General features: G+C 30.7%; 1 protein-coding gene and 1 long non-coding RNA gene across 2 annotated transcripts; one reads left to right on the forward strand and one right to left on the reverse strand.

The window, feature by feature from the left end:
* Positions 1 to 5,668: 5,668 nt before the first annotated feature.
* On the reverse strand, positions 5,669 to 8,161 carry LOC126674581 (uncharacterized). Its single transcript, XR_007639570.2, has 3 exons — positions 7,921 to 8,161; positions 6,303 to 6,378; positions 5,669 to 5,856 (listed from the first exon to the last, which is right to left on the reverse strand). It is a non-coding gene; the product is annotated as an uncharacterized LOC126674581 (long non-coding RNA).
* Positions 8,162 to 8,765: 604 nt separating this feature from the next.
* On the forward strand, positions 8,766 to 10,052 carry LOC126672270 (uncharacterized). The gene is made up of 5 exons (XM_050366218.1): positions 8,766 to 8,789; positions 8,894 to 8,932; positions 9,167 to 9,224; positions 9,352 to 9,449; positions 9,609 to 10,052. Exons 1-5 carry the CDS (start codon positions 8,766 to 8,768, stop codon positions 10,050 to 10,052), a joined length of 663 nt encoding a protein of 220 aa, XP_050222175.1.
* Positions 10,053 to 26,122: the final 16,070 nt, after the last annotated feature.

A 26,122-nucleotide genomic window follows, 5' to 3' on the forward strand; every position in this document is an offset into this window, starting at 1 on the left:
CATTCGATCCATTTATTCGGAAGACTCATACAGGGCATAACCGAAATCAAATACTCCCAATCGATATTATCAAAAGCCTTATGGAAATCCAGCTTTAGAACTAGTAACTTCTCCTTCCTCCTAGTAGCAACATGGATCAACTCATTAGCTATCATAGAATACTCCATAAGACTCCGCCCTTTTAAAAACGCATGCTGATTATTCGAGATCAAATTAGCTACTAAAGGTGCTAATCTCCGAGAGAGAACCTTCGAAAGCAGCTTAAAGTGACCATTTACTAAGCTAATCAGACGATAATCCTTGATGTTGGATGAACCCGCCACCTTCGGAATCAGAACCATAAAAGATAATGCCCTTAGGCAAAATAAAAAGTCTATGGAAGCCAACAAAAAACTGAACAATATTATCTTTCATAATCGTCCAAGCACGCCGATAGAAATAAAAATTAAATCTATCAAGCCCTGGAGCTTTCTTTTTACCACACGAAAACAAAGCATCATAAATTTCCCTTTCCACAAATGGAGAAATCAAAACATTCGCCTTGTGGGAATGAAGTTGCAGAAAGTCTAAGCTAGAAATATCAAACTGAACTCTCTCCTTGTAAATATATAGAGATTTTAAAAAATCTCTAATGTGAAATCTAATATCATTCAGTTCTGAGTATAAAGAATCCTCACTTGAATAGATGATATATAATTATTTCTATAGTGTGCTGAAGAAACTATGAAAAAACTTAGTGTTCCACTTGAGCCTCGATTTCTGACTCCATATAGATTCCATTCGCTTCTCCGCTACCCACAACTCAGCCTTTAGATTAGATAATTTGGAAATTCCTTCCTCAACAAGCAAACCCAATTCAGGTGCAATATCTTTCACATATATTTCATGATTCAACTCCTCCACCCTCTTATGTTGATCACCAAATATATTTTGATTAAATCCCTTTATTTTTTTGCCACAACTCATGTAATCTCTATATCAGATGGGGAGAATTGGCACAAACTGAACTCCAGCTAGCTGATAAGAAATTCTCAAAATCCTCATGGTCCCACCAAGCATCAATAGATCTGAATGGCTTTGGTCTTCAATCAAAAGCATTCGCACTGCTGAAACGAATAGGTACATGATCAGACTGTCCTCTAGGCAAAACCAAGAGAGACATATTCGGCTAGAGGTCCTGCAGCTGCCGAAATCAGACATCTATCAATCTGAGATTTTGAAAAGGAATTTTTCCAAGTGAAGAGCCTTCTTTGAAGAGGGAGATCTAGCAGTTCAAAGCTGTTCACAAAATCCTGAAATGCTAACATGGAGGCCGAATAACCAACATCATTCAACCTCTCCTCCGGAGATAAAGTTTCATTAAAATCATCACTGATAATAATAGTACCCAAAAATTTCAACAAAGCACTAAGCTTCTGCCAAAATAACAATCTCTCTGCCACAGCAGTACTCACATAGACAAGAATATGACGATATAAAATACCATCAAAGATAAAATCCATTGCCATCCACCTCGAACCCTTGGTAACTGAAACATGACGAATCAACAAGGAGTACCATATGAGCAATAAACCACCTGAATCGCCAATAGACGTAACCCAATCAAAACCATAGTCCATGTTAGGCCATAAATTGCGCATAAAAAATCATTAATTAATTCCTTTTTAGATTCAACCAAGCCAATAAACATTAACTTATGAGTACCAACCGGATTACTAAAAAAATTTTGCTTTCTCCTATTAAACGAACCCCCTCTGCAGTTCCAAGAAACAAAATAAGCGGACTAGACATTGAAAAGAAATAAACCTTGAAAAGCAAAACCTTAGTAATCCTGCTGCCTTTCCTTTGAAGCCTCGAAGTTCTGAGATAGTTTTTTAATTGTTGACGCTCTCGTGTCTCATTTCAGTATACCCAACTAATGGCCAATCTTCCAAGTCTCTTGTACTTTATTTGCTGGTGTCGAATTAGAAATATCCTCCCCATTCATATTGTTAATACGATTCATGTTAACAATATTAGCATCTGACAATTCATTTTGTTTCTTCACTTGACTGATAGTACATGAATATAAAATCCCTTTATCATCTAATTTTTTAAATGGCCTTGGAGTTGTTGTAATTTGTTTCCCATTACAAACAAACTCAGTATTAGAAGAAGAGGTCTCTGGCAGTGTGCGTTGAGCTGATGGATTAACATCTTGTTGCATTGATGAGTGAATTATCGGGGTGAGCTGTTGCGGCGAAGACATTGCAGTTATGATTTCTGGAAAAAGAATATGGTCCTTTTGTTTCAGAGGAGTACGGATATCCTGAGAAGCCACCTGTACCTGCACATCAACAAGGTTCAAATTTTCAAAATCTGAATCTAAACCGGGTTGCTTTGATGTTGCAGCAACTGATGATATCAATTTCCTCGCAGATTTGAAATTCTTCGTATTGAGCTTGCCTGTGGGATGGCCCCGACTCTCATGTGCCATTGATTCCACCACCACATCAGGCGTTATGGAGCGCAGCCTGGTGGAAGATTTGTCTTCAACTGAGTCTTCTAAATCAATAGCATTAAGTGTAGTAGGAATCCCCACAAATTCTGAAATCTCCAAATTCTTACGTACATCATATCTCGAAGGGTCTTTGACAGAGATTTTGTCAAAATTTACTCTCTTATCCGTCTCTTACAGCGATAGCATATATGATCTGCCACTAAATATCACATCATTCGGGTGATTTATAAATTTGCATGTTGTGGCGATAAGAACAAGACCTCTATCCACTCGTTCCCTTGTGTCAACTGAATGATGAACTGTTAAAACCTCTCCATCAGAATTACAGATTTCAGTAAACACATCTGATGACTAGAGATGAATAGGAACTCCAGCGACAGATATCCACACGAAACGATAGAATACTTTGTCAAACCCTTCTGCCCACAAGAAGGTTTGAAAGTAATCAAGCAGAGACGGTGTAGTCTTGGTCATAAGATTCTCAGCTAGGGCAGTGAAAGCAAACGAGAGGAGAACCATATTTCCTCCCATTAAAGAAATATTATATATCTTAATATCTTTCTCGGAAAAAAACTTATTTACTTCTTATATGGTAGTAGTATCATTAAGCCTTGCAACAATGGATCTTCCTATCCATTCATTGTTAGGTAATGACAAGTTCCCATCGAGCATAACCTTGATATAATTCAAACTAATTTTAGAAGAAGAGTTTTCTCCTAAATCAGTCCTGGATATAATCTCTCTATAAGATTGTTTATCACGCAGCGCAGAAGAGGCAATCGCCTTGGAACTGTTCACAGAAGATGCATGTGTTAAATCTGCAACGCCCATCTTCTTCAAAGGATATTTTGAAGGAAAAGCTCTGAGTTTGAATCGTCCGATAGAGATCACATTAAGGCGAGACAAGATCCATGAATTATCCTTGCTTGATTGTGGTTGAAAGAAACCAAAACTGCACTTACGTTGTGTCAGTTTTGTTGCTAGAGAAACTCTTCCCACAAATCCATATCTAGCAAAAACCTTGCCAAGTCATGGTATCTCCGCATCCTTGGAAAATTCACAAAGTAAAACACCCTGTTCTCAGCTTAAAACGCTTCAGGTTGCGGTCTAACAATAACAGATCGGATTCTGTTGACAGTTTGCATCGAACGGACGTCTTAGGCAGCATATCCAGTGGCCAGTGCATAGTTGATCGCCGGCTTAGGGTCAGGGTTTATAGGGGGTGGGTTTTGGGAGGTCATCACGTTTTATTGCACGCGCTTATAACAATTGCCAATTATGAAGTTGGAAGAATTATTTGTACCATCTTATTATAAAACTAAACGATTATAAGCAACTTTCATAAAAGGAAAAATAGAAAAATATACCGAGCAAATTTTTAAACTTAATGATAAAGAAAATTTCTTGTAATTTATTACGCGAATTAAAGGAATTTATATAAGAAACTCATTTTTATGAAGACCCATTTTTGTCTGTTTTCCGAAGTGCCTCATTCTTACTTCATACGAAATATATAGTTGTTAAAAGTCATATGAAGCTTTACTAGGTAAAATTGACTGCAGTAAAACGAATTAAAAAATATTCAGTGCATAGAAAGTCTTGCAAGCTATAATAACTATCATTACGAGCTAAATCTAGTGACAAATGTTTTTCAAGAATAATGCAGGAAGCTTATTAACTAATTTTTTTTAGCTTTATGATATTATTAGATATTTTTAAATTTTTTTGTTTAAAATTTTATCTTTTAAAATCTTCAATTTTAGCTTATTTTTCAAGTTTTACTTTCAATTGTAGCTATTTGTCTAAATTGGAACAAATTTGTTTTTAAATATATCATTTATATTATTTCATATTATTCTAATATGTATTTTTATCATAATTAATTTGAAAAATGAAGCAATAGGAGAGATTAATATGGATCTTTTTCACTCTAATTCAAACAAACTGTTATAATTGAAAGTGAACTTTGAATTTTAAAAAATGAGGATATGAACGGAAAAAAAAACAATAAAGGTAGAGTATTTTGGAAGATAAGGCCATAGTTTTTTTCCTAGAAAGATGTTGTATTTAAGAGAATTATTAGTACCTTCCTATTCTTAATATTCTTAATTAAGCGAAAATAAGAAATATTCATTATAGGAATATAAAAATATATTTGGAGAATATTATTAGATTTATTTTTATTTCCTAAGTACACTATAAATATTACTCTATAAATAAGATTTCAATTATATATAATAGTTAAATTTGAAATTAACTAATAATATATGAAAAGGGTATTCATGATTTTTGTAATTTCGGTATTTTTATGAAATAAAACTTGAATTGAATGCCTATATTTCAAAAAAAAAAAAAAAACTTTCTCATAAATTTTTAATTAACTCAACATGTTATATAATACTGTCGTGCGACATTTAAAGTTCGAACTAAATAAGATTTTAGTTTTCTCAAAAAAAATTAAAAAAACTAAGATTTTAGTTCTATCATTTTTTCATTTGTTCATATTTTTCTTTTGTGCTAACATTTCAATGACTAGCATTAGGGGTGAGCGAAAATCGAACCGGACCGAGGAACCGAACCAGACCGAAATAGACTATGGAGTGGTTAATATGGTGTAAATGGTGTGGCTTGGTTTGAGAATTTTAAAATTCTCGGTTTCCGGTTCTGGTTTGGTTTCAGAGCGCGGCAAACCGAACTGAACCGAAAACCGAGGAACTAAAACTACGTCGTTTTATATATAAGGGAGGAGGGGTGATTTTGGTATTTACCCTACCTAAAAATGTAACCCTAATCTGCTAATACCCCTCATTCACTCACAACCCCTCATTTCTCTCAGACTCACTCTCTCTCTAGAAACCTCTCGCCTGTCTCTTCATTTCTCTCTCGTTTTCTCTCTGAAACCCTAAAAATGAAACCCTAATCTCTCATTTCTCTCTGGTTTTGTCACGACCCAATTTCATGAATCGAGACCGGCGCTAGGGTATGGGTATGGTTGTACCAAAACCCGTAGCAAGCCTCGCGGAAATCAAATAATCATTTAAACCTGCAGAAAACTGCTCGGGGGCAACCGAGACTCCAACCTAAGTCTAGCAATTTATACTACAGTTCTAATATAAATAACTTCAATATCTCAAATGTTCAACATCATGCCTTATATATAACAATATCGTAATCCAGAGTAATCATGTCAAATATAATAATCGAATATATCGACAATCCCAAAGTGTAGTATCAAATGAAATAAATAACTAGTTCTACTGCGGTCTAAGAGTTTGAAAACAGAAACTAGTTTAAATAACATAAAAACCTCCGAGGAATCAAAAGAATCGGAGTGGACCAGCTTTCAAATCATAAACCTGGAAAATTTGGGAAAACAACGGGGTCAGATTTACTGAGTATAGTTTATATAACCATTTACATTTATTAAGTTAAAAACCTTTAAAACGTTTAATAAAACATTTTCATTATGGATTATCAATGAAACCCTAAACCACAATTCTAAATCCATTGTCGTGTCGGTGAGACGTATCTCAATAACCGATCCCCGACTATCACTTAATAAATAGTGAGCCCAGGAGACGTATCTTCCACCGGTGCCCTCACTAAGGTGAGACGTATCTCAAACCTACCTCAATAACATAATCATTACCGGTGCGCACGCAGTCCCGATGATGCCCATCGAGTAGCACGTTCCAAATCAAATCCACAATGCCGAAAACAGTTCAAAAGCTGCTTATACATATATATATATACAAAATAATACATTTGCTTAATAAAGAGGTAAATAGAGATATAAACTCACTGCTTGCAAATCCACGTGAAAAACCTGGCAAGCAACTAAACCTGTTTCGACTCCGAAGCACGAGCAGTCGACGTGTCTAAAAGAAGGCATAAAACATAATTAATATCATCCCCTAACTCTAGAGAGTACTAGACAACACGTAGGACTAGCACAGATATCAACCAATCCAAAGTACATACCATCAATATGTAACTACACATATTTAGCCAAAATGTCAAAGCATTAACCGAAGTAGAGTAATCATACATATTCAACATAACCAAAGTCATACGATAGTCAAGTCCAATTGAGTTTCCACTTTTAAAACATAATCTGGAAAACCATTTCAATAACTTAGTTAAAATCATAAAACCAAGTTTAAACCAAAGTGGTGAGCTAACCGAGTTATCACAACTGCCAAGCCTATACTCACGAATTGGGCGACCCAAGTCTAACCCGAACCAAACATCCAACCAAAGTAAAACAATTCGTTTAAAGTCCGGAATCATTTAAATATACCAAAGTTTCAATTTAGAGAAATAAGGGAATTCAAATTAAACATTAAAACCCAAGTATAGCATCATGATTATAATTCGATAAAAGTTCGCAAAGGACAAACACAACCAAATAAGAAAAACACCAATATACAACAGCCCTATCATGCTTAATAATCACATTTTATATAACACATGTCATAGCAAAACATTTGCAATCAATTAATATATTTTTCACGACATCAAGCCAATTAAGAATTCATGGCACTTAGCCCAAAACTAGACCAAACATGAATCGCCAAAACAAAACACCTTAGATCAGTTCATATACATGCCATAATCAATAATATGAAAGTAATTCGGATCTTAAGTCATTACAAAGCATCGAATCTGAAATCAAAGCATTTTAGTGTAAAACTAGCTAGTTTGCAAACTAAGCCAACACGTACCAAAACATTTATAATTCAAACTCCCAAACTCATTTAGATCAGTAGTATATCATACATAATTTCAAAATACCAAACCAACTCAGATCTAAACTCATGCCGACATCCCTTAAACAATCGATAACGCATTTTCGCTAGAATTTGCCTAAACATGCTAAACAAACCAAATCATGCATTCGACAACCCAAATCATATAGCCACTGATCCTAAATCATATAAACATCATATATATCATCTTAGAACAGTAGGTACATCATCGCAAAACATTTATGCAATTACAACTCTTAAAGAACCCAAATTCAGCATTTTACGCAATTTCAGCTAAAACAATCGAGAGCATGCCAAAGTGTTGATACAACCAACAAGATCAGTTCATAAACATCAAATCCATCAAACATATCATACATATCAGTAACCTAAGCATAGAATCTCAATTTCATAGATTCAAACCAGTAAATCGATTAAAATACAACAATTGCTAGAAAAATCCTAACATTGATGAATCATGCCAAACGCTTTTCAAAACATGTAACATCAGTTTATATATGTACAAACCATCAGTTTATCCATACAAACTCAGTAGCATAAGCATGGCATGACAATAGCAACAATTCACTTCATTAAAATCCTATATTATGCATTTCTAGGCAAAATCGCATAGCAATGAATTCATGAATCAAATGGATATGAAAACAATACCTAAGGATGATGAACAATAAGATAAATAATGTATTAACCCAAGGTTCAAGGGGCTGGACCGAATTTAATTTAATCCACAAGCCTCCAACGAAGAACACAACGTAGAAATCGCGTAGATCTTGCGAGTAGGATGTAAAATCATATTCTTAGCGGAATGAATCGCATCCGGACTTGTTAGAAAGAAGAAATCAAGTTCTTTGAGTGAAGAAATTCGTTTTTAGGGTTTGGAGATTAATGGGGGCTAGGGTTTGCAACTTAAGGGGTCTATTTATAGACTCCCGTGGGCTTTATTTGGGCTGCAATTAAAGCCCACAGTTTAAAAGGTAGTTTTAGAGTTAGAAACCTCCAAATAACAATCCAACCGACCAGATTTTAGTAAATCCTCTTAGGAACAAAATATCCAAAGATGAGCCCGATCCGACCGTTCAATTGTGAGATATCAACGTTTTACTAACACATGGCAGTTTTGGAAAACATGGGAAAACAACTTCAATAAATACCCGAAAATGAATCGAATCAATATCTAATACCCACACGATATATGTGTAACATACAAGATACAAAACAAGGCTCAATCAAGGTGTCTCAATGCAAGAACCAATCCGAAATCAAGTAAAAACATAACGAGAAAAATACGGGGTATTACAGGTTTCTCTCTTGTTTCTTGCATTATCAACTTGATAATGGATTAAACACTTCTTTCTGTTACTAATCCATCTGTTGGTAATGGATTCAACATTTTATTTGTTCTATTGGGTTCTAGTTTTTCTTATATGTTCTAATAAACCACGTTTTTCTTTTGCATGTTAAATTTCTGGTTCTAAGAGTTTGAATCGATAAATTTTATGAAGAAATATTTGAAATTAAAGGTAATTTCGGTCGACTGAAATGTTTTTTAGTTATTTCTTGTTTATATTTCCTTTCATGTACTCGATCTAACATTTTTTCTGTCTTTTGATGTTTTTGGTTGCAGATCTGGTATTTCTTAACAAAAAGACTCGATTTATTTGAGGTATAGCAGAGTCTATCTGCTTTGGTTCTTTTTGTTTGTTGATTCTGGATTTATTTTGGGTATTTGAACATATTTGCTCTGTTTGCTTATACAATTTGTTCTTGTTTTTTTTTTTTGCCTTTCATGAACAATAACTCGAAGGTTATTTGAAAATACTTCGGTAGAAGCTTTGTTTGATCATTTAAGAGGTAATATATCTCTTGTTTCATTGTTTGTGTGATTTTGGAAGTTTAGTTTCAATTTGTTATTCATATTGTTCTTGGTACTTGTTGCATGTCTGATGATTTTGAAGGTTATTTAGAAATTACTTCGGTGGAAGCTTTATTTTGATCATTTAAAAGGTAATATAGTGTTGTTTCATTGTTTTTGTGGTTCTGTAAAGTTCATTGCCATTTTGTTATTCAAACTGTTGTTTACAGATGATAAGTCTTTGAGCATGGAATTTCAGCATTATTTCATGGAATTCCATTGGAATTCCTGCATTATTTCATGGAATTCCATTGGAATTCCAGTTGCAGTTGAGTTGCATTTGATGGAATTACATCAAATTTAGAATTCCAGCTTGACTAATAATAGAATTCCAATGGAATTTCATGCTCAAAGACTTATCATCTGTAATATTGTTGGTGGTGCTTGTTTCATGTCTGATAAACTTGTTATGAATTTCATTTTGTAGATGGAGTCTGTAATTTATATAGCTACCCAACTTGAGCCTGGAATTGGCCAAGAAACAGTTGGTGTGGAAGCTAGCCCTAGCCCTATTCCTGTAGTTGATGATACGCCTGCTGACCCTACTGTTGCTGGACAAACTGCACATGTGGAAGCCAATTCAAAAAAAAAAGAGTATGTGCAAAGGTCAGTAGTGTGGGATCATTTTGAATCGATCAAAGATGGCAAAGGTGTTATTATGCAAGGAAAATGCAAATATTGTGCTCGTATATATAACTGCAATGCTAAAAAGAATGGGACTTCCACTCTCAGGACTCACATGATGAAATGCACTAAACACCCTCACTCTATGGAAACCAGACAAGCTCTTCTTTCTTTCCAACCTGTGTCAAATGTTGGTCTTGCTGGTGGTTCTGAAATGTTTAGTCTTACTGCTTGGAAGTTTGATTAGGATATAGTTAGGCAGGTTGTTGCATATATGATAGTTGTTGATGAGTTACCTTTTAAATTTGTTGAGAAGGAGGGGTTTAGGAAGTTAATGAGTGTTGCTTGTCCAATGTTTAAAATTCCTTCTAGATTCAATGTGAACAAAGATTGCTATAGTATGTTTGTTGAGGAGAAGTTGAAACTGAAAAAGATTTTCAAAACTAGTACACAAAGAGTCAGTCTAACTAGTGATTGCTGGACTTCTAATCAAAGACTTAATTATATGTGCATCACTGCCCACTATATTGATCATGATTGGAAGCTAAACAAAAAGATCATTTCTTTTGTCCCTTGCTCTAAGCATAAGGGTGAGTATCTTTCTAAGGCAATGGAAGCTTGTTTGCAAGAGTGGGGGGTTAAAAACATATTTTCTGTAACTTTGGATAATGCTGAAAATAACACTGTTGCAATGACTTTTTTTATGAAAAAAATGCTGAGTTGGGGTAGTACATCTGAAAGATGCAAGTATGCACACATGAGATGTATAGCTCACATTGTCAATCTTGTTATTTCTGATGGCATGAAAGAGTCTAGTTCTTCGTTTTAAAAGGTTAGGATGGCAGTTAGATACATTAAGAATTCACCACTTAGGTTGAGTAAAATTAAAGAATGTAAACTGTCAACTGAAACTGAAACTGAAACTAAGCGTTCCTTGTGTCTTGATGTGCCAACTAGATGGAATTCAACATATCTTATGTTGAGTACTGCTTTATTATATCAGAAAGTGTTTGAAGAGTATGAGGATGTGGAGTCCAGTTTTAAAAAAGACTTAGGTGATGATGTGTCTAGTTTTAGTGATTGGAAAAATGTTAGACAACTGTGTAGTATGTTAGAATGCTTTTATAAAATGACATTGAGAATTTCTGTGTTCTTTTCATGTGACTGCTAACAACCATTTGAATGAGATTTCTGATGTGTGCACTATTCTACAAGATTGGATGGCTTCTACTGATGTGTCTATGAGATTAATGGGTACTAGAATGAAAACTAAATTTGACAAGTATTGGGGTGATCCTTTGGTTATGAATAAAATGATCTTCTTTGCTAATATTTTGGATCCTAGGGATAGGATTATGTTTATGGAGTATACCCTTAAACAAATGTATGGTTCTGTAAATGGAAAATTCTTGTTCACTAGTTTGGTTCATGATTTGAGTCTGTTGTTTGATGATTATGATGTGCAATACAAGAAAGAATTAGCTGGTACTAGCCAGAGTAGCAGTCCTTCTAAATCTCCAGGCCAATTTTCTCAAGCTACTTCTGTGTTGAAAGAAAGATTCATGCAGCAAATGATGGAGACTGAATGTGTGGGTGGAAGCCAAAAATCTGAATTAGATATATACCTAAGTGAGGCAGTAGTTCTTAATGATGAAAATTTGATATTTTGAGTTGGTGGAAGTTCAATTCTCAAAGGTTCCCAGTCCTCTCTAGAATGGCAAGAGATATACTTGCAGTACTAGTCTCCATAGTTGCTTCAGAGTATGCTTTTAGCACTAGTGGCAGAGTTCTTGATGATTTCAGGAGTTGCCTAACTTCTAAAATTGTGGAGGCTTTGATTTGCACTCAAGATTGGCTTAGAGACCCATCAAAGCCTGTTTCTGTTGAGCAGACTTTGGAAGAGTTAGAAGAGTTAGAAGAAGGTTACTAATTCAGTTTCCAAATTTTCTTTATTTAACTTTTTACTTTTAAACTTCTACTATTAACTATGCTTATGTTTCTTTTCAGGGTTTCAAGATGCGGCAAATGATTAATAGTTTGTCTATAAGACTATAACTATTTAATCTTTTTTCATTTACTTGATGAATGTTTGCTTTGAATACCTGACCTGGTGGAAGTTGCTTGCTCCTATTCTGATGCCTTTTACTTATTCTCTGTTTCCCTTTTAATACTAATGAAATATTGGCATACTTAGACATTGTAGAGATCTGCTTGTGGTTTGTCTTGCTGTTTAACTTGTCTGGTTTTTCTGTCTAGGTATTAATATGCTAATGGCTATGATGATGCTTGCCTATCTAAGTAAGAATGCTTTAGATTGTAAACTATGAGGCACTTGTTTTTGTGTTACCACCTTTTTATGATCTTTAGTATTTTATGCTTGATATACACTGAAAATCTGAGTCTTTCTTATCTTAGTATGCTAAATGGCTACGAGGCACTTGTTTTTGTGTTGCCACTTTTTTATGATCTTTGGTTTATTATACTTGATTTACACTATTTGAGCCAAATTTAGCAAATTGACATTGATGAGATCTGTTGAGTAGTTTGTTGTGTAGTGAAAATACTTCTAGATTTCTCTGTCTTATGTTAAATATTCATTTCTGTTCTTGGCTATGATGAAGCTTCCATCTTTAAGTCCAGAACTACTTGATTTTTAATTGTGCGACATCAAATTTTTGTTACCTTTTAAAAGTTGGGTTATCATTGGCTTAAAAACTATGAATGCTGAGCCTAACTTATGAGAATTGTATTATCTATTAGTTAGTTTTATTCAATGTTCAATTGTTTGCTTTATACAAAAACTTATTGAATTTTTGTGTTTTTTATTTTGCAGTTGCTGTTGTTTTGGGGAAGATTTTGAAGGTGGCTTGCAAATTCCTTTTTTTGAAGCTGTCCAGTTTGTGTATATAATTTAGATCTTATACTTAGCCTAAATTTTTTGAATTTGTACTTAAAAATGGTTGTAATTATTTAGGTTTTATTTTTTGATACTTACATTGTACTCCTTGCGTTCCAATAGAGTTGTCAACTTTGCATTTATCACACAGTTTAAGAAAAGCACTTATTGTATATAGGTTTTGTAAATTTTACCTTACTTTTCTTGTCATAACCCTATTTGATATAGGGTCCACTTACAATTTACTTTCAATTTATTCATTAATGGATTTTTAATAGGAGTAATATAGAAAAAAATTAATTATTTTTTGAAAGTGGACAAGAGTTTTTGGACAAAAAAATTTCTCAAAGTGAACAACTCTATTAGGACGAAGGGAGTACACAAGTATAAAATTTTTGTGCAATATATTTAGCCATTTAGGAGTTGGCTAGTTAGGTTTGATTTAAGTCTGTAAAAATTGCTTATTTCAGCTTTGTAATATTTGCAATTTAATTTCAATTTAAGTGTTAATTTAAAACGGTTAACCGACTAACCGAACCGCGGTCAACCAAATTTTCAATTAACCAAACCGAATTAACTGCTAACCGAAGAGGCACAATTTGATATTCATTTTTAAGAATTGGTCTAGTTTGATTTCAGATTTCTCTGAACCGAAACGAGCCGAACCGAGCTCACTCCTAACAAGCATAGTCATTTTAATGTAAAAGTGTATATCTGTATACAATTTATCTTATTTGACGTATATAAAATCACGCCAAATCAAATTTGTGCTGCTTTAAACTAATGAATTGTTATTATATGTTACAATCCTCAAATACTGAACCAAACTTGTCAGGATTAAAATTAGGGTATTATATTATGATAAAAGAAGGCCTAATTACTTAAAAAAATCCCACTTTATAACATTTTTTTTGTTTATATCCTGAACTAGGAAAAAGTTCATTTGTACCCTTTTTTTTGATTTTTTATTTTCGTCTCTACCTTAAAGAGCTAATTTGACCTCTTTTCATTTGAAAAAATATTCAAAATAATCCTTTATATTTAGCTTATATTCTAATTAAACATTAATATTATTAATCATTTATAATGTTTTCATTTTTTAGTTAATTTAATTGTCAAAAATTTAAATTTTAGGGTAGAGATGAAAACGAAAATCAAAAAAAAGGTACAAATGAACTTTTTCCTAGGTGAGGGTATAAACGAAAAAATGTTACAAGTTGGGGTTTTTTTAAGTAATTAGGCCAAAAAAGAATTATAGTTGTTTTATTTTTTGCTTAACATGAACTATAGTTGTTAGTTAATAGATTTATTTTTCAATAGAAATTATTTTTATCTGAGATAAAATTGAATTCCATTAGTAATTAGTGGTTATTAGTTAGATTTTTTTTCAAATTTTAAGATGATCTTAAATAATTAGTCCTACTGAAATTTGAAACGGAAACCTCATAAATATAAGTTAGACCTCTCTGACGTACGAATGGATTCAATGATATATAAAAATGAAGAACAATTTCTGCAGTTGTGCATGTTATAATGGACCCATATGAACTCCAACTTCAGTCTCTTAAATATTTGTTTCTGCTGAGTTGTTCATCGATGAATAAGGCTAAATGCCAAAAAAAGGGACCCAAGAAATCCAACCTTTGCTCTTATGTAGAATCCCACCCATCTCTTGGAACTAATTGTACAAAAGAAAGTCCCGTCAAGCAAAAAATATGGTACAAAAACAGTAAATATTTATCTTTCCTTTCTTTTGTTTAATTTAGTCTTTTTTTTGCTAAAGAAAAAAGGTAAATTAGATTAATTTAAATTCAAACATATCAAGATAAATTAAACGCTATATTTTTTTAAACTAGTTTCGCATTACGTGCTATGCACGTGACTCGTAACGTAACTTTTCAATGAATATATTAGTAATTTTATTATAATTATATCAATTTTTTATTTATAATTAATATTAAATTAGTTAAAAATTCTTGTAAAAGTAAATATAATATATTCGGTTATTAAATTTTCTTTTTTTGGTTTTATAATAACTATAATTAAATAATTAATTTAATTTTATTAATAATATTTTTAAAAATAAATAAGATGGAAATTTCAATAATAATATATTGACCAAATACAGTATTTTAATTTTGTAGTTCAATCAAACTAAAAGATAGGTATTCCTACTAATTTGGAGACAATTTAGCTATTTTGTACATACTAAAAATTAAATTGGAGATAATTTAGCTACCTATTCTAATTAGGACTTTAATTATAATAGTGATTAATTGAATAACTAATTAGTTAATGACTATAAAATCTTTATTTAATAGTAAACTGAAAAGAATTATTCAGTAAATTTGCCTGTCCCCCCCCCCCCCCATCCGTGCTTTTATATATAGTACTAGCGTTTCGCCACGTGCTACGCACGTGAGCGACATTTATATGACCCGTTATACTCATTAAATATTAATTAAATTATTAGATATATAATTTTCATTTTAAAAAATTATTTTTATTTATTTTTAAGTTACAATAATTTGTTTTATTTTTATTTAAGTTATAACTCGTGATTTATATTCATATGACCCGTTATATACATCAAATTTAATTAAATTATTAAATATTACATTTTTTAAATAGATCGTTAAAATATTTAATTTTTAAATTTTATCCAACTCAACAAAAACTAATTCTGATATAGAAATTAGCTACTAATGGAATTATAATAGAGTTAGGATTGCCTTTTCTTTTTCCGTACAAGTGAAAAATAATTAAATGTATGAGAGTTTGATTTCAATATGATTTACAGTTCTTTCTAAATACAAAAACAGAAAAACAGAATAACTCAAAAATAATTATGGCAATAGAACCATCTATTAAAATCATATAATGCGTGAAATTCAGCTAACTAATTTATATTATAATACTCATAATATATGCAAAATTGATTACTTTAATGCAAATAAGTTAAACTATCGTCAATTCAAAATTTGTATTTGAAAAATTCTGAAACTTAAATTATATACATAAGAATACAAATTACTCTTAGCCAAAGGTTTACTTCAACTACTGTCAATCTAAGTAATCTATAAGTATGAAAGTTGAAAAAAAAATAGTTCAAGAAATAGATATTTTCATTCAAATTTATATTTATAATTAAAATTAAAATTAATAATCCACACTTTAACATTTTATTGTTGTCAATTTATTTGTTTATTCGGTTCTAAATTGACAAGAATATAACTTGATCATAATCTTAAAAGACAACACTATAACTAAAATCTATCCTATAATATTTTAACAATTTTATATATGAATATATACTATTTTTAATTGGAGTATCGCAAGGACTCGGAAAACGAACCCTTTAAAAATTGGAAAACAATGCATATATATCTTACCTTCAGTGTTCTTGCATGTGAAGTCAATTGAACTCGGGTCTACTTGATCTATCCGAACTATAGTAATCCAAAGAGGAAAAAATGCAATAAATACAACAAACAGCACCAGCACAATAATAAAATATCGATGAAGAATGGACAGTATTTCTTTGCCTATTATTGTTCTTTCATTCTTTGGATTTGCCTCAGATTATATTTAGACTTCTAGTGAGTGTTTGCTATATCAATATGACTTGATAATAACTAATTTATAGACTTTATTTTATTAAAATCTCCTATTTCAATTGAAGTTCTATTATAATTCTTATTTTTTATGTATTTTGCTACAATTAGACCTCTACTTAACTAAACTTTTCTAATAGTATTAGACTTCTATTTAATATTTTATTTGTTTTATTAGAATTAGATTTGTATTTAACTTCGTAAATTTTTTAATTATTGAAGGTTAAGGTTGTAATTTTGCCTGTCCCCCCCCCCCCCTTCACACTTATAGAATAGATATAGACTAGTTTTTCGCCACGTGCTACGCACATGAGAGATATTCATATGACCCGTTGTTTATATTTTAAATATTAATTGATTTATTATATTCAACATTTTATTTGTTAATAAAGTATTATTTTTTAAAAAGGGAAGTTATAATGCGAATGATATTTATATGACCCGTTATATATTAAATATTAATTAAATTAATAAAAATATTATGTCGTGGTTTCTTATTTAAATTGTACAATTAAAAAAATAATTCAAATAGTTTAGATATTTTCTTTGAAAAATTAAAAATATCTTATTATTATTACTATAAAAATATGTTATCATTGTAATGGCAGCACTGATGTTATTTAAAATATATTCATAATAATTTCACATTAATATAAAAATAACCATCCTGTTATGCAGTTCAACCATCCAATTTAGTTCGGTTTTTATGTGACACTTACTTAATAGTAAAAATATAACGTAATGTATTACTTTATTTTCTTGTGAATTTAAAATTGGTTATTTGTTTATATTTTTTTTTTGAGAAGAATAACCAATTTATGTGTCCTAAAAATACTCTAATAATTAATTTCTCAATGTATGTAAATTTTATACTTCTTTTGGGTTATTATATACTCTAAATATAATGGATAATCAAATTTATTTATCAAAAAACAAATGTTATCACCTAATGTTTTCTCTAGATCAAATTTCAATTTTCTTGTAGGCCATACATGATAACCGGTTATATATTCGTTACTCTTTAAAAAATTTCGACTTAATAACTTAAAAAAATTCCACCTTAAACTCTTTGTTTGTTTTTATCCTGAGCTTGAAAAACAGTCATTTATACACAAATTTTGTATGTTTATGTTTCGTCCCTACCCAAAAGTACTAAAATTGTCTCTTTTTGTTTGAAAAAAAGTTTAAGATAATCTTTCAATTTATATTTATATACTAATTATACGTATGATATAACTTTTTATTTAATTGTTTTAATTTTATCATCCTTTAATTCATTAAATTGTCAATTATTCTTGTATTGGGTAGAGATGAAACCTAAAAATCCAAAATTGGGTACAAATGACTTTTTTACAAGGTCACGTATAAATGAAAAAAAAAATTAAGGTGAGTTTTTTTTAAAATAATTAGGCCAAATTTTTATAGCAAATACTATTACTCCTTAAAAGAGCTCACCTAAACTTTGTTTATTTAAAAGATCTCACCACTCTGTTAATAGTATGTACTACTAAATTGCTGAAAATATATAATGAAAACTATAATTACAAATTTTGTAAGAATCCCATCATTTTAGTACTAAAATATAAGTAAGAGTTAGGATTAAAATAAACTCTTATCGAAATTGACTCCTATTAGAAATAAAACATTCAATCCTTATGCTACAATATCTCATATGTACTATAGTTTTGCTAAAACAAAACTTATACCAGGTAAAACGGATTTTAAATGTTATTCATTATAATTTTAACATTTAGCCATCACCGTGAACTTCTGGATGAATTTTGATTGTAGAATATGGATTATAAGGAAAAGTTATAAACTTTTTTTAGAACAAAAAAGAATTAAACTTATATTTAATCAATTGCTATCTTATTTTTATTGGGGACTTATTATGATATATGTATTGTGGTGGGTTCGCACTTTGCAGTATTAGTTCAGTATAATTTTTTTGTTTTTTCTTTATAATTTTCAATATGATAAATAATAAGTGTTTTCACTATATTCGGGGTTTTTAATGATATTGTTGTGTTTTTGACCAAATATTAGACTTATATTTGGTCCAATCTCGTATTTATGTTTATATTTTAATACTTGTGTTCAACTTTAATTTTTTATAACTACGAAAATCTTATTAATCTTTTAGCTAAAGACTTATGATTTAGATTAAAAATATACTAAATTATTATAACCTTTTAATCAAATATTTATCTATAGTTCAATCTCAGATGTTTTGTAGTATTCTAGTGGTTCTAGTATTACTATAGTGTTTCAATTTCACTAAGTTACATAAATAATTAACAATAAAGATAATTGTTGTACAATTATCTATATATAATAGAGTTTAATTTATTTAAATTAAAATTATATAACGTAAATAATATGTATTTGACCAGCTATATATATATATATATATATTAAATTATTAAATATAAATTTAATTTTTAATAAATTATTATAAAATATTTATATTTAATTAAATTGAACTTTTCGAAAAATTGTGAATTTACATTAAGATTTTTTAATTATTATTTTGAAGTTAAAATTTTATATTTTATATTTATTATATATTGAAATTTGTTGTTATTGTAAAAGGAGGAAAATAGTTTGATTTTAGGGAAGTTGAATCCGAATATCAAAACAAACAAAATAAAATAGATTACAATATAATAAGCAAACATGAATTATTTTCTCATAGGCAAATAGCTTGTAACGTATTGCATTCATGGAAGCTATTAGCTTTTATACATTCACCCTAAGATAAATAAGTTAAAATTAATAAGATTATAAGGTAAAATAATAACATAACATGCACCTTCATTGAAACTTGCATCTTCCCTCCAAAAAAAAAACTTGCATCTGCTTCAATTTTCAATTGTTGATAATGAATTAAATTTCATGGACTCTGCACTAAAAAATTTATCACGATGGTATTCTTTTATATGAGTAGTTGTAGTTGTATTTGTATGTTACACAATAACTTAGACATGCATTTAAATTAAAATTTTATTTAGTTATGTTTTGTAAGAGTTAAATTTATACTTAACTTCGTAAATATATTAATTATTGAAACTTAATAGCGTAATTTTGCCTGTCCCCCCCCCCCCCTCCCACTCCCACATATAAGATACGTACTACGCACGTGAGCGACATTTACATGACCCGTTATATTAATAAATATAATTTTTTAATCTTTTTAATTATTTTTTATCTAAATTAAAATTGTAGCACGTTACATGGTCTATTAGATATTAAATAATATTGATTAATTATTAAATATAATATTTTATTTTTCATAAACTATTAAAATTTCTTTATTTTAATAATCAAGTACCCGTTATTAAAATTAAATAGTAATTAAAATAGTAAAACATTTTTTATTTTAAATATATTATTATAACCTATTTTCATCAAATTAATTCAATTATTATTCGTTTTTATTAATTATTTATATGACCCGTGAACTAATTTTATAATAATTTAATTTTTGGTTGTAATATTTTAATTTTATTTATTATATACTAATAACTCATATATAACCCATTATACATTAGATAATAATTAAATTATTAATTATAATATTTAATTTCAACATTCATATGCCATGTAATGTTTTTTTTATTCTTTGAATTACAATCACCTAATTACCCGTGTAATGTAGTGTAATGTTAGACAAACATGTTAGTAGTATGTGCCCTAGGGCCATTTGATCATGTATATTTGTAGAACTAATTTCAATGGCAAAGATATATATGTTCTAATTGAACTAAGTGTCTCATCAACTAAGTGTTCATTTATTACGTATTGTCCTTATCACATTGTGATAGAATCTATTCTTAAGGTGTTAAGAATATGAGTTGCAGATTTCATTATACATGTGATCTAAATAACAGTTCATGATCGATGGGGTCCTGCGAATAAGGGCATCGCATTATCCTGGAAAGATTGTCACCTCTGTTTATTCTCCTGATTAGTAAAGAGTTACTAATTATAGGAAGTAGTGAGTCTCATACTACTTGATGGAGATCAGGATAAACATGTGGACACTCAAGATGTTGAGTGGGTCGAACAAGTGACGCTAGATGACTTATACATGGTATTTCATCAAAGTCATTTAATGTCATCTAGTTAATAATTGTACATATGTCCTTTAACTTGCGGTGACACTATCTTGTATATAGGTAATTAGAGTTTGATACTCCTTATCCCTAGATCTTTCATGAGCTAGGGTCGCGGGATGTGTTGGCTTTAGTTAGTTGTATATGGAGATAGGGGTTTAACCAAGAGAGGATTTATCACTCCAGATGAACGGAGAAAAGATTCTATGCTATCTCAAATTGTTCTTGATGGATGATAAAACCTGTGCGGGTGTATATGACTTACTTAGAAAGTTGTTTCTAGTGGAAGTCATATTTATCAAGAATAAGAACTGAGATGAGGTCATATGATTAAGACAAACAGTGTTTGACTTAACCGTGACACTAGTCGAGATCGGAATCTTAGATGAAGGGAATTTTGAGTGTACGGTAATTATGAACATTGGTTCATAAGAAATGCATCGAAACATTCATATCTATTTGGGGGTCGTGATATGTTGCTAGACATCACTCACGATCTACGAGAATTAATAATTAATGGGATTTAATTATTTAATGTAAGAAAGGCGTTTCTTATGACTCTCGTTGCCATATAGATGTGAACCTAGTTAGTCACACACAATAGGGTTTGCAACCAATTGAGTTTACGAGAGATCGATTTCATATAGATACTAGCATATCTCGGAAATTAATCTAAGATGAAAAACAAGTATAAATTAGGGACTAATTTGTAAGAGTTATAAATTAGTAGGCACCTAATTGTAATTTATCCAAGTTAATGTGATGATGTCACGATGGTGTCATGTGATGATGTCATGTGATGATGTCACGATGATGTCATATGATGATGTCACGTGATGATGTCATGTGATGATGTCATGTATGTCTCTGTGTGTGACACCTAGCATCCGACGTGTCAGAAGGTGGCAACACCTATGCTTGATGTGTGACACCTAGCATAGATGTGTCAGATGGTGGCAACACCTATGCTTGGTGTGTGACACCTAGCATGTGAGGTGTCGAATGGTGGCAACACCTTTGCTTGGTGTGTGACACCTAGCATGTGAGGTGTTGCATTCTTAAGCAAAGCTCTACCCTATAAATAGAGGTTGCCTTTACTCATTCTAAAAACACCACACTTAAGAGAGCATATTTGAAGGAGTTCAAGTAGTCATCAATCACAAAAAAGCTTGGAGAAAGTTTTTCATACATCCCAGCAAAGACGTAATCGAGGCGAGAGTTTGAGCTTAGGGTTGCTCAGCAAGAGAAACTCTTGCAGATTACTTCAAAGCGAGGATTCAATCGGACGTATACTCGTGTGGACGAGTTTGAGGTCGCCGTACTATCGGGACTACAAAAATCGTTGGAGAATCGACATAGGTATTCTTCTTACGGTTTATAGATGCGTGCTTTAATTACTAGATGATATGACGGTCCATTTGTTATTGATATGATCAATTTCTGGATCTGAATTGTTGGAATTGCAATTTTGAATTGAAATATACGATTCAGACCCTCACGTCCCGCTGCACCAACAAAACATTGGTTTATATAACTTTAGAATTAGACTTCAATTCAAATTTCTACTCTATTTCCTTGTTAAAGGAAAAACCTTTTATCCTCTCCTTTTAATAATTCAATTTTTCTGAATTCGCTTTGTTTTCTCCTTTGATATGCTAATTTAAATAATTAAAATTAAAAAATTCACACTATTTATTTGTGTGCCGTTCTTTTAATTGATCTCTTTAGAGGAATTAAATTCTTATTTAAACTCTTCATTTATATTTATTTATTAAAACTAAAGTTTTATTAGCTTTGTATTCTAATATTAATTATACCTTTAATGAAGACTATTATCGTAATTTTGTCTGTCTCTCTCCCTTCCCACATATAAGATAGTTATAGATAGATATATAGATAGATAGATAAATAAACTGAAGAAATTTTGTTGGTAGACATGATAAATGGGCTAATAATTATCTATGGCACCTCATTTTGAGGCTTTGTATCACTAAACTCTCTAAATTTAATGACGGTGCTCGCTAAACCCTCTAAACCTAAAAATGCCTAAAATACTCCTTTTAAGATCAATAATTAAAAAAAATCAAACCTAATCAAACTCAACTAAACCTAATTAAACTCAATCAAACCTAAAACCACTAACCAACACCCCCCTAACCGGCACCGACCCCCCAACTGTCGAACACCCACTGGCAACCCTCATCGCCTCCGGTACCCGCCATCACCTACATTGGAGGAGCATCAGCTCCTCTTCATTTGAAAAGAAGCACTGCTCCTTCTCACGACGGAGGAGCTGCTCCTTGTCGCACGTTAAAAAAGAGAGTCATCTGTTTAGTTATTCTTCATTGAAAATTAGATTCATCTGCTCCTTCTTGTATCGAAGAAGGAGTTACTCTTTCACACACGTTAAAAACATGCTCATATGCTCCTTCTCGATCTGAGAAGGAGCAGAGGTGGCAGAAGCAGTTTCCGAAAAAGAACAATGGTTTTCGAAAGCAGCAGCGGCGACAGGTGGGTGTTGGGTGGTTTTGGATTTGATTGAGTTTAATTGGATTTGATTGGGTTTGGTTGAATTTGATTTTTCAGTTAATTAATGATTTTTAGGGGTGTTTTAGTCATTTTTGAGATAAAAGGGATTTATCGAGCGTTATCATTAAAATTAAGGGATTTAGTGACCGTTTTTAAAATTTAAAGGGTCTAGTGATAGGAGGCCCTAAATTGAGGTGTTTTGTGTGATTATTAATCAATAAATAGAAATAAAAATTAGTGCATATTTATCACAAGTTTTTTTTCATAGCTTGCTTCAATTAATCATTAAAAAAATTGAATCATTAAGAATTTTAATCTAAATTCACAAATACCAAAAGATTTAAAATAATTCAGGATTTAAAACATATAAATAATGATTATCTTTTTAAAATAATACATCAAAACAAACTAAATTTTATGTCGAAGTAAATGTATTGAATAAAAAGTTATATTTATAAAAAAGTTATAAAAAATCAATAAAGACGAGGTTTGGTTAAGATAGAAAAATCGTCATTTTCCACCCACTAAAATCGAGTGAGAGAAAGTGTTATTGAGAAAAGAAAAAGAAAATGTTAGGAGAAAAAAAATAAAAAGTTGACAATTACTTGGTATAAGTTAATTTAGTAGAAACATAATACAGTATTTGGTATAATGGTCTAAAATTCATTCATTTGGGCATCTAGTTGCAGGTTCAAACCTTAGATATGCCCTTTCTAAAATGGTTGGCGCTGGACTGCTGGCTATTATACCTCGAATTTATCAGGTATGTATGTTTGCGGCGTCCATATTCCAAGAATTGACAATAATCTTGAATTTCAGCTCATGGAAGTGAAGCTTTGTCACTAAAAAATAAAGAAAGAAACAAAATATTATAAAGAGCAAATTACTCTAAGCCTCCTCGTATATGTCATAATTTACAGTTTGTTACCTCTTATTTGAAAATTAAACGATTTTGTATCTCAATTTTAATTTTACAAACGCTTACAACCTTCTATTAAATATAGGTATTAAATCGTTAATAGAATTACATAACAAATCGTTTGAAAATGAGGTACAAAATCGTTAATATAATTGAAGTGAGGTAGTAAATCGTTTGATTTTTAAACAAAAATTTGGCAAATATGGGTGGTCTTAGAATAATTTTCTATATTATAAATTAATACTTTTTTTATATTTCCTTTTACTGTAGATGATAACCGACTGCTAAAGTCTCTGGTGTTAGAAGTTAGTCATATAATTAATGGGGTCCTACATATATTCCTTAAGAGATTTAATCTTTTAGTGTTCATTACATATAAAATCATGACCTTTTCACCAAGTTTCAAAAAACAATAGGACTTAATAATAGGACCTTTAAAATGTGTCAATCATAGACACTACCTTTCATTTCTTTTCAATTTAATCATGAGCATATTTTTCGATGAAATTTCACTGGCTTAGACATCCGATTGATCTGCCATGTGTCGTGTCACGTTAGTAAAAACACCATTAAAAATTATCGATATTATTTTTGAAAAAAAAATGAAATGTGATGTCTGTGATTGACACGTTTAAAAGGTTATGTTATTTTAAAACTTGGTGTAAAAATTATAATTTTATATATCATTAACACAATCTTTTAAAATGTGGACGTGGAAGTTTGAACTTAAAACTTTTATCGTGTAGGAGAGCGCCTCCATCACTAAAACACACCATCTAATGTAAATTGGTCTTTCACTTCAAATAAAGTATATTGGTAAAACACTTTAGTCCTTAAAATCGAAATTGGCTCACTTCACTTCCTGTAGTTGTCCATAACGGTTCACATTACACCGCCGTTAGTTTCTTCAGTCAAATGATGACGTGGCACGTAAGAAAAAATTTCAAAAATATCCTTAATATTTAGAATACTTACCAATTTTATATTTATAGTTTTACTATTTTATCACTCTTCTCCATGTAAATATCAATAATTAAAAAATATTTAAAGTTAAAATATTTACTAAAACAATTAAAATAAAATTAAATACTTTGAACCCTCGCTTCAAAATTTAATTAATTAAATCAAAATTTAGTTAAACCAATTAAAATTAAATTTAAACCTTATTAAATTAAAAATTTAAACCTAATTAAATTTAAAAATTAAAATAATAATAAAAATAAAAAAATGCACCGAAAAAGATGAACAGGACGAACCCGTTCGTTTTCTCCGGTTGTTCTTCCATAGAGAAGAACAGCCACATGTTCTTCTATTCCACAACCGATCTGTTCTTTCCCATGGAATAACAGATGGGCTGTTATTCCATGGGGAAGAACAGCCCGGAGAAGACGAACATGTTTGTCCCGTTCATCTTCTCCGGTGATTTTTTTTTTAATTTTTAGTTGGATTATATTTTTGTTGTAAATTGCAGATGTGATTTTCGACAGGTGTTTGATGCTAGGTGGGTGAATTAGATTTAATTAGTTGGATTTTGAAGTGTTTAATTGGATTTCGAAGCGTTTAATTTTATTTTAAAATGTTTAATTGTGTTTCAATTGTTTTAATAAATATTTCAATTTTAAATATTTTTAACTATTGATATTTAAAAGAAGAAGAGGGTGACAATTATTAAAAAAATTGGAAGTATAAAATTGGTAAGTATTTTAAACATTAAATTTTTTTTTGAATATTTTTTCAATATGTCACGTCATCATTGACAGAAAAAAAACTAACGGCGTCAAATTTTTTGGTGTAATGTGAGCCGTTTTGAACAATTATATAATATAAAGTGAGTCAATTTTGATTTTAGAGACTTAATTATTTTTGGTCCACTTTCAGAAGTTAAAGTGAGCCTTTTATCAAGTTTATATAAGTGGGAGCAAAGATTAGATAAGAAAATGTGCTGAAAATGAACAGTGGTGCAAAACAAAATTGAAAAGGAAAAATAAAAGAGATAAGAGGAGAGACCCACTGACACTCACTATTAGTGAAACATAAATGTGAATTTAAAAATAAAATAAAAAATAAAAAAGTGGCCAATTCCAGATTTGTACAAATGGTAATGTCATGTTGCTCTTTTTAGTGGGTGACCACTTTCCACTATACTATGAATTTATTAGAGCAACTCAATATTATATTTAATTAATTTTTTAAATAAAAATATTATTTGCACGATCACTGCTGAATCATCACAATATGTTATTT

Source organism: Mercurialis annua, linkage group LG3, assembly GCF_937616625.2.
Source record: "Mercurialis annua linkage group LG3, ddMerAnnu1.2, whole genome shotgun sequence".
Classification (NCBI taxonomy): domain Eukaryota; kingdom Viridiplantae; phylum Streptophyta; class Magnoliopsida; order Malpighiales; family Euphorbiaceae; genus Mercurialis; species Mercurialis annua.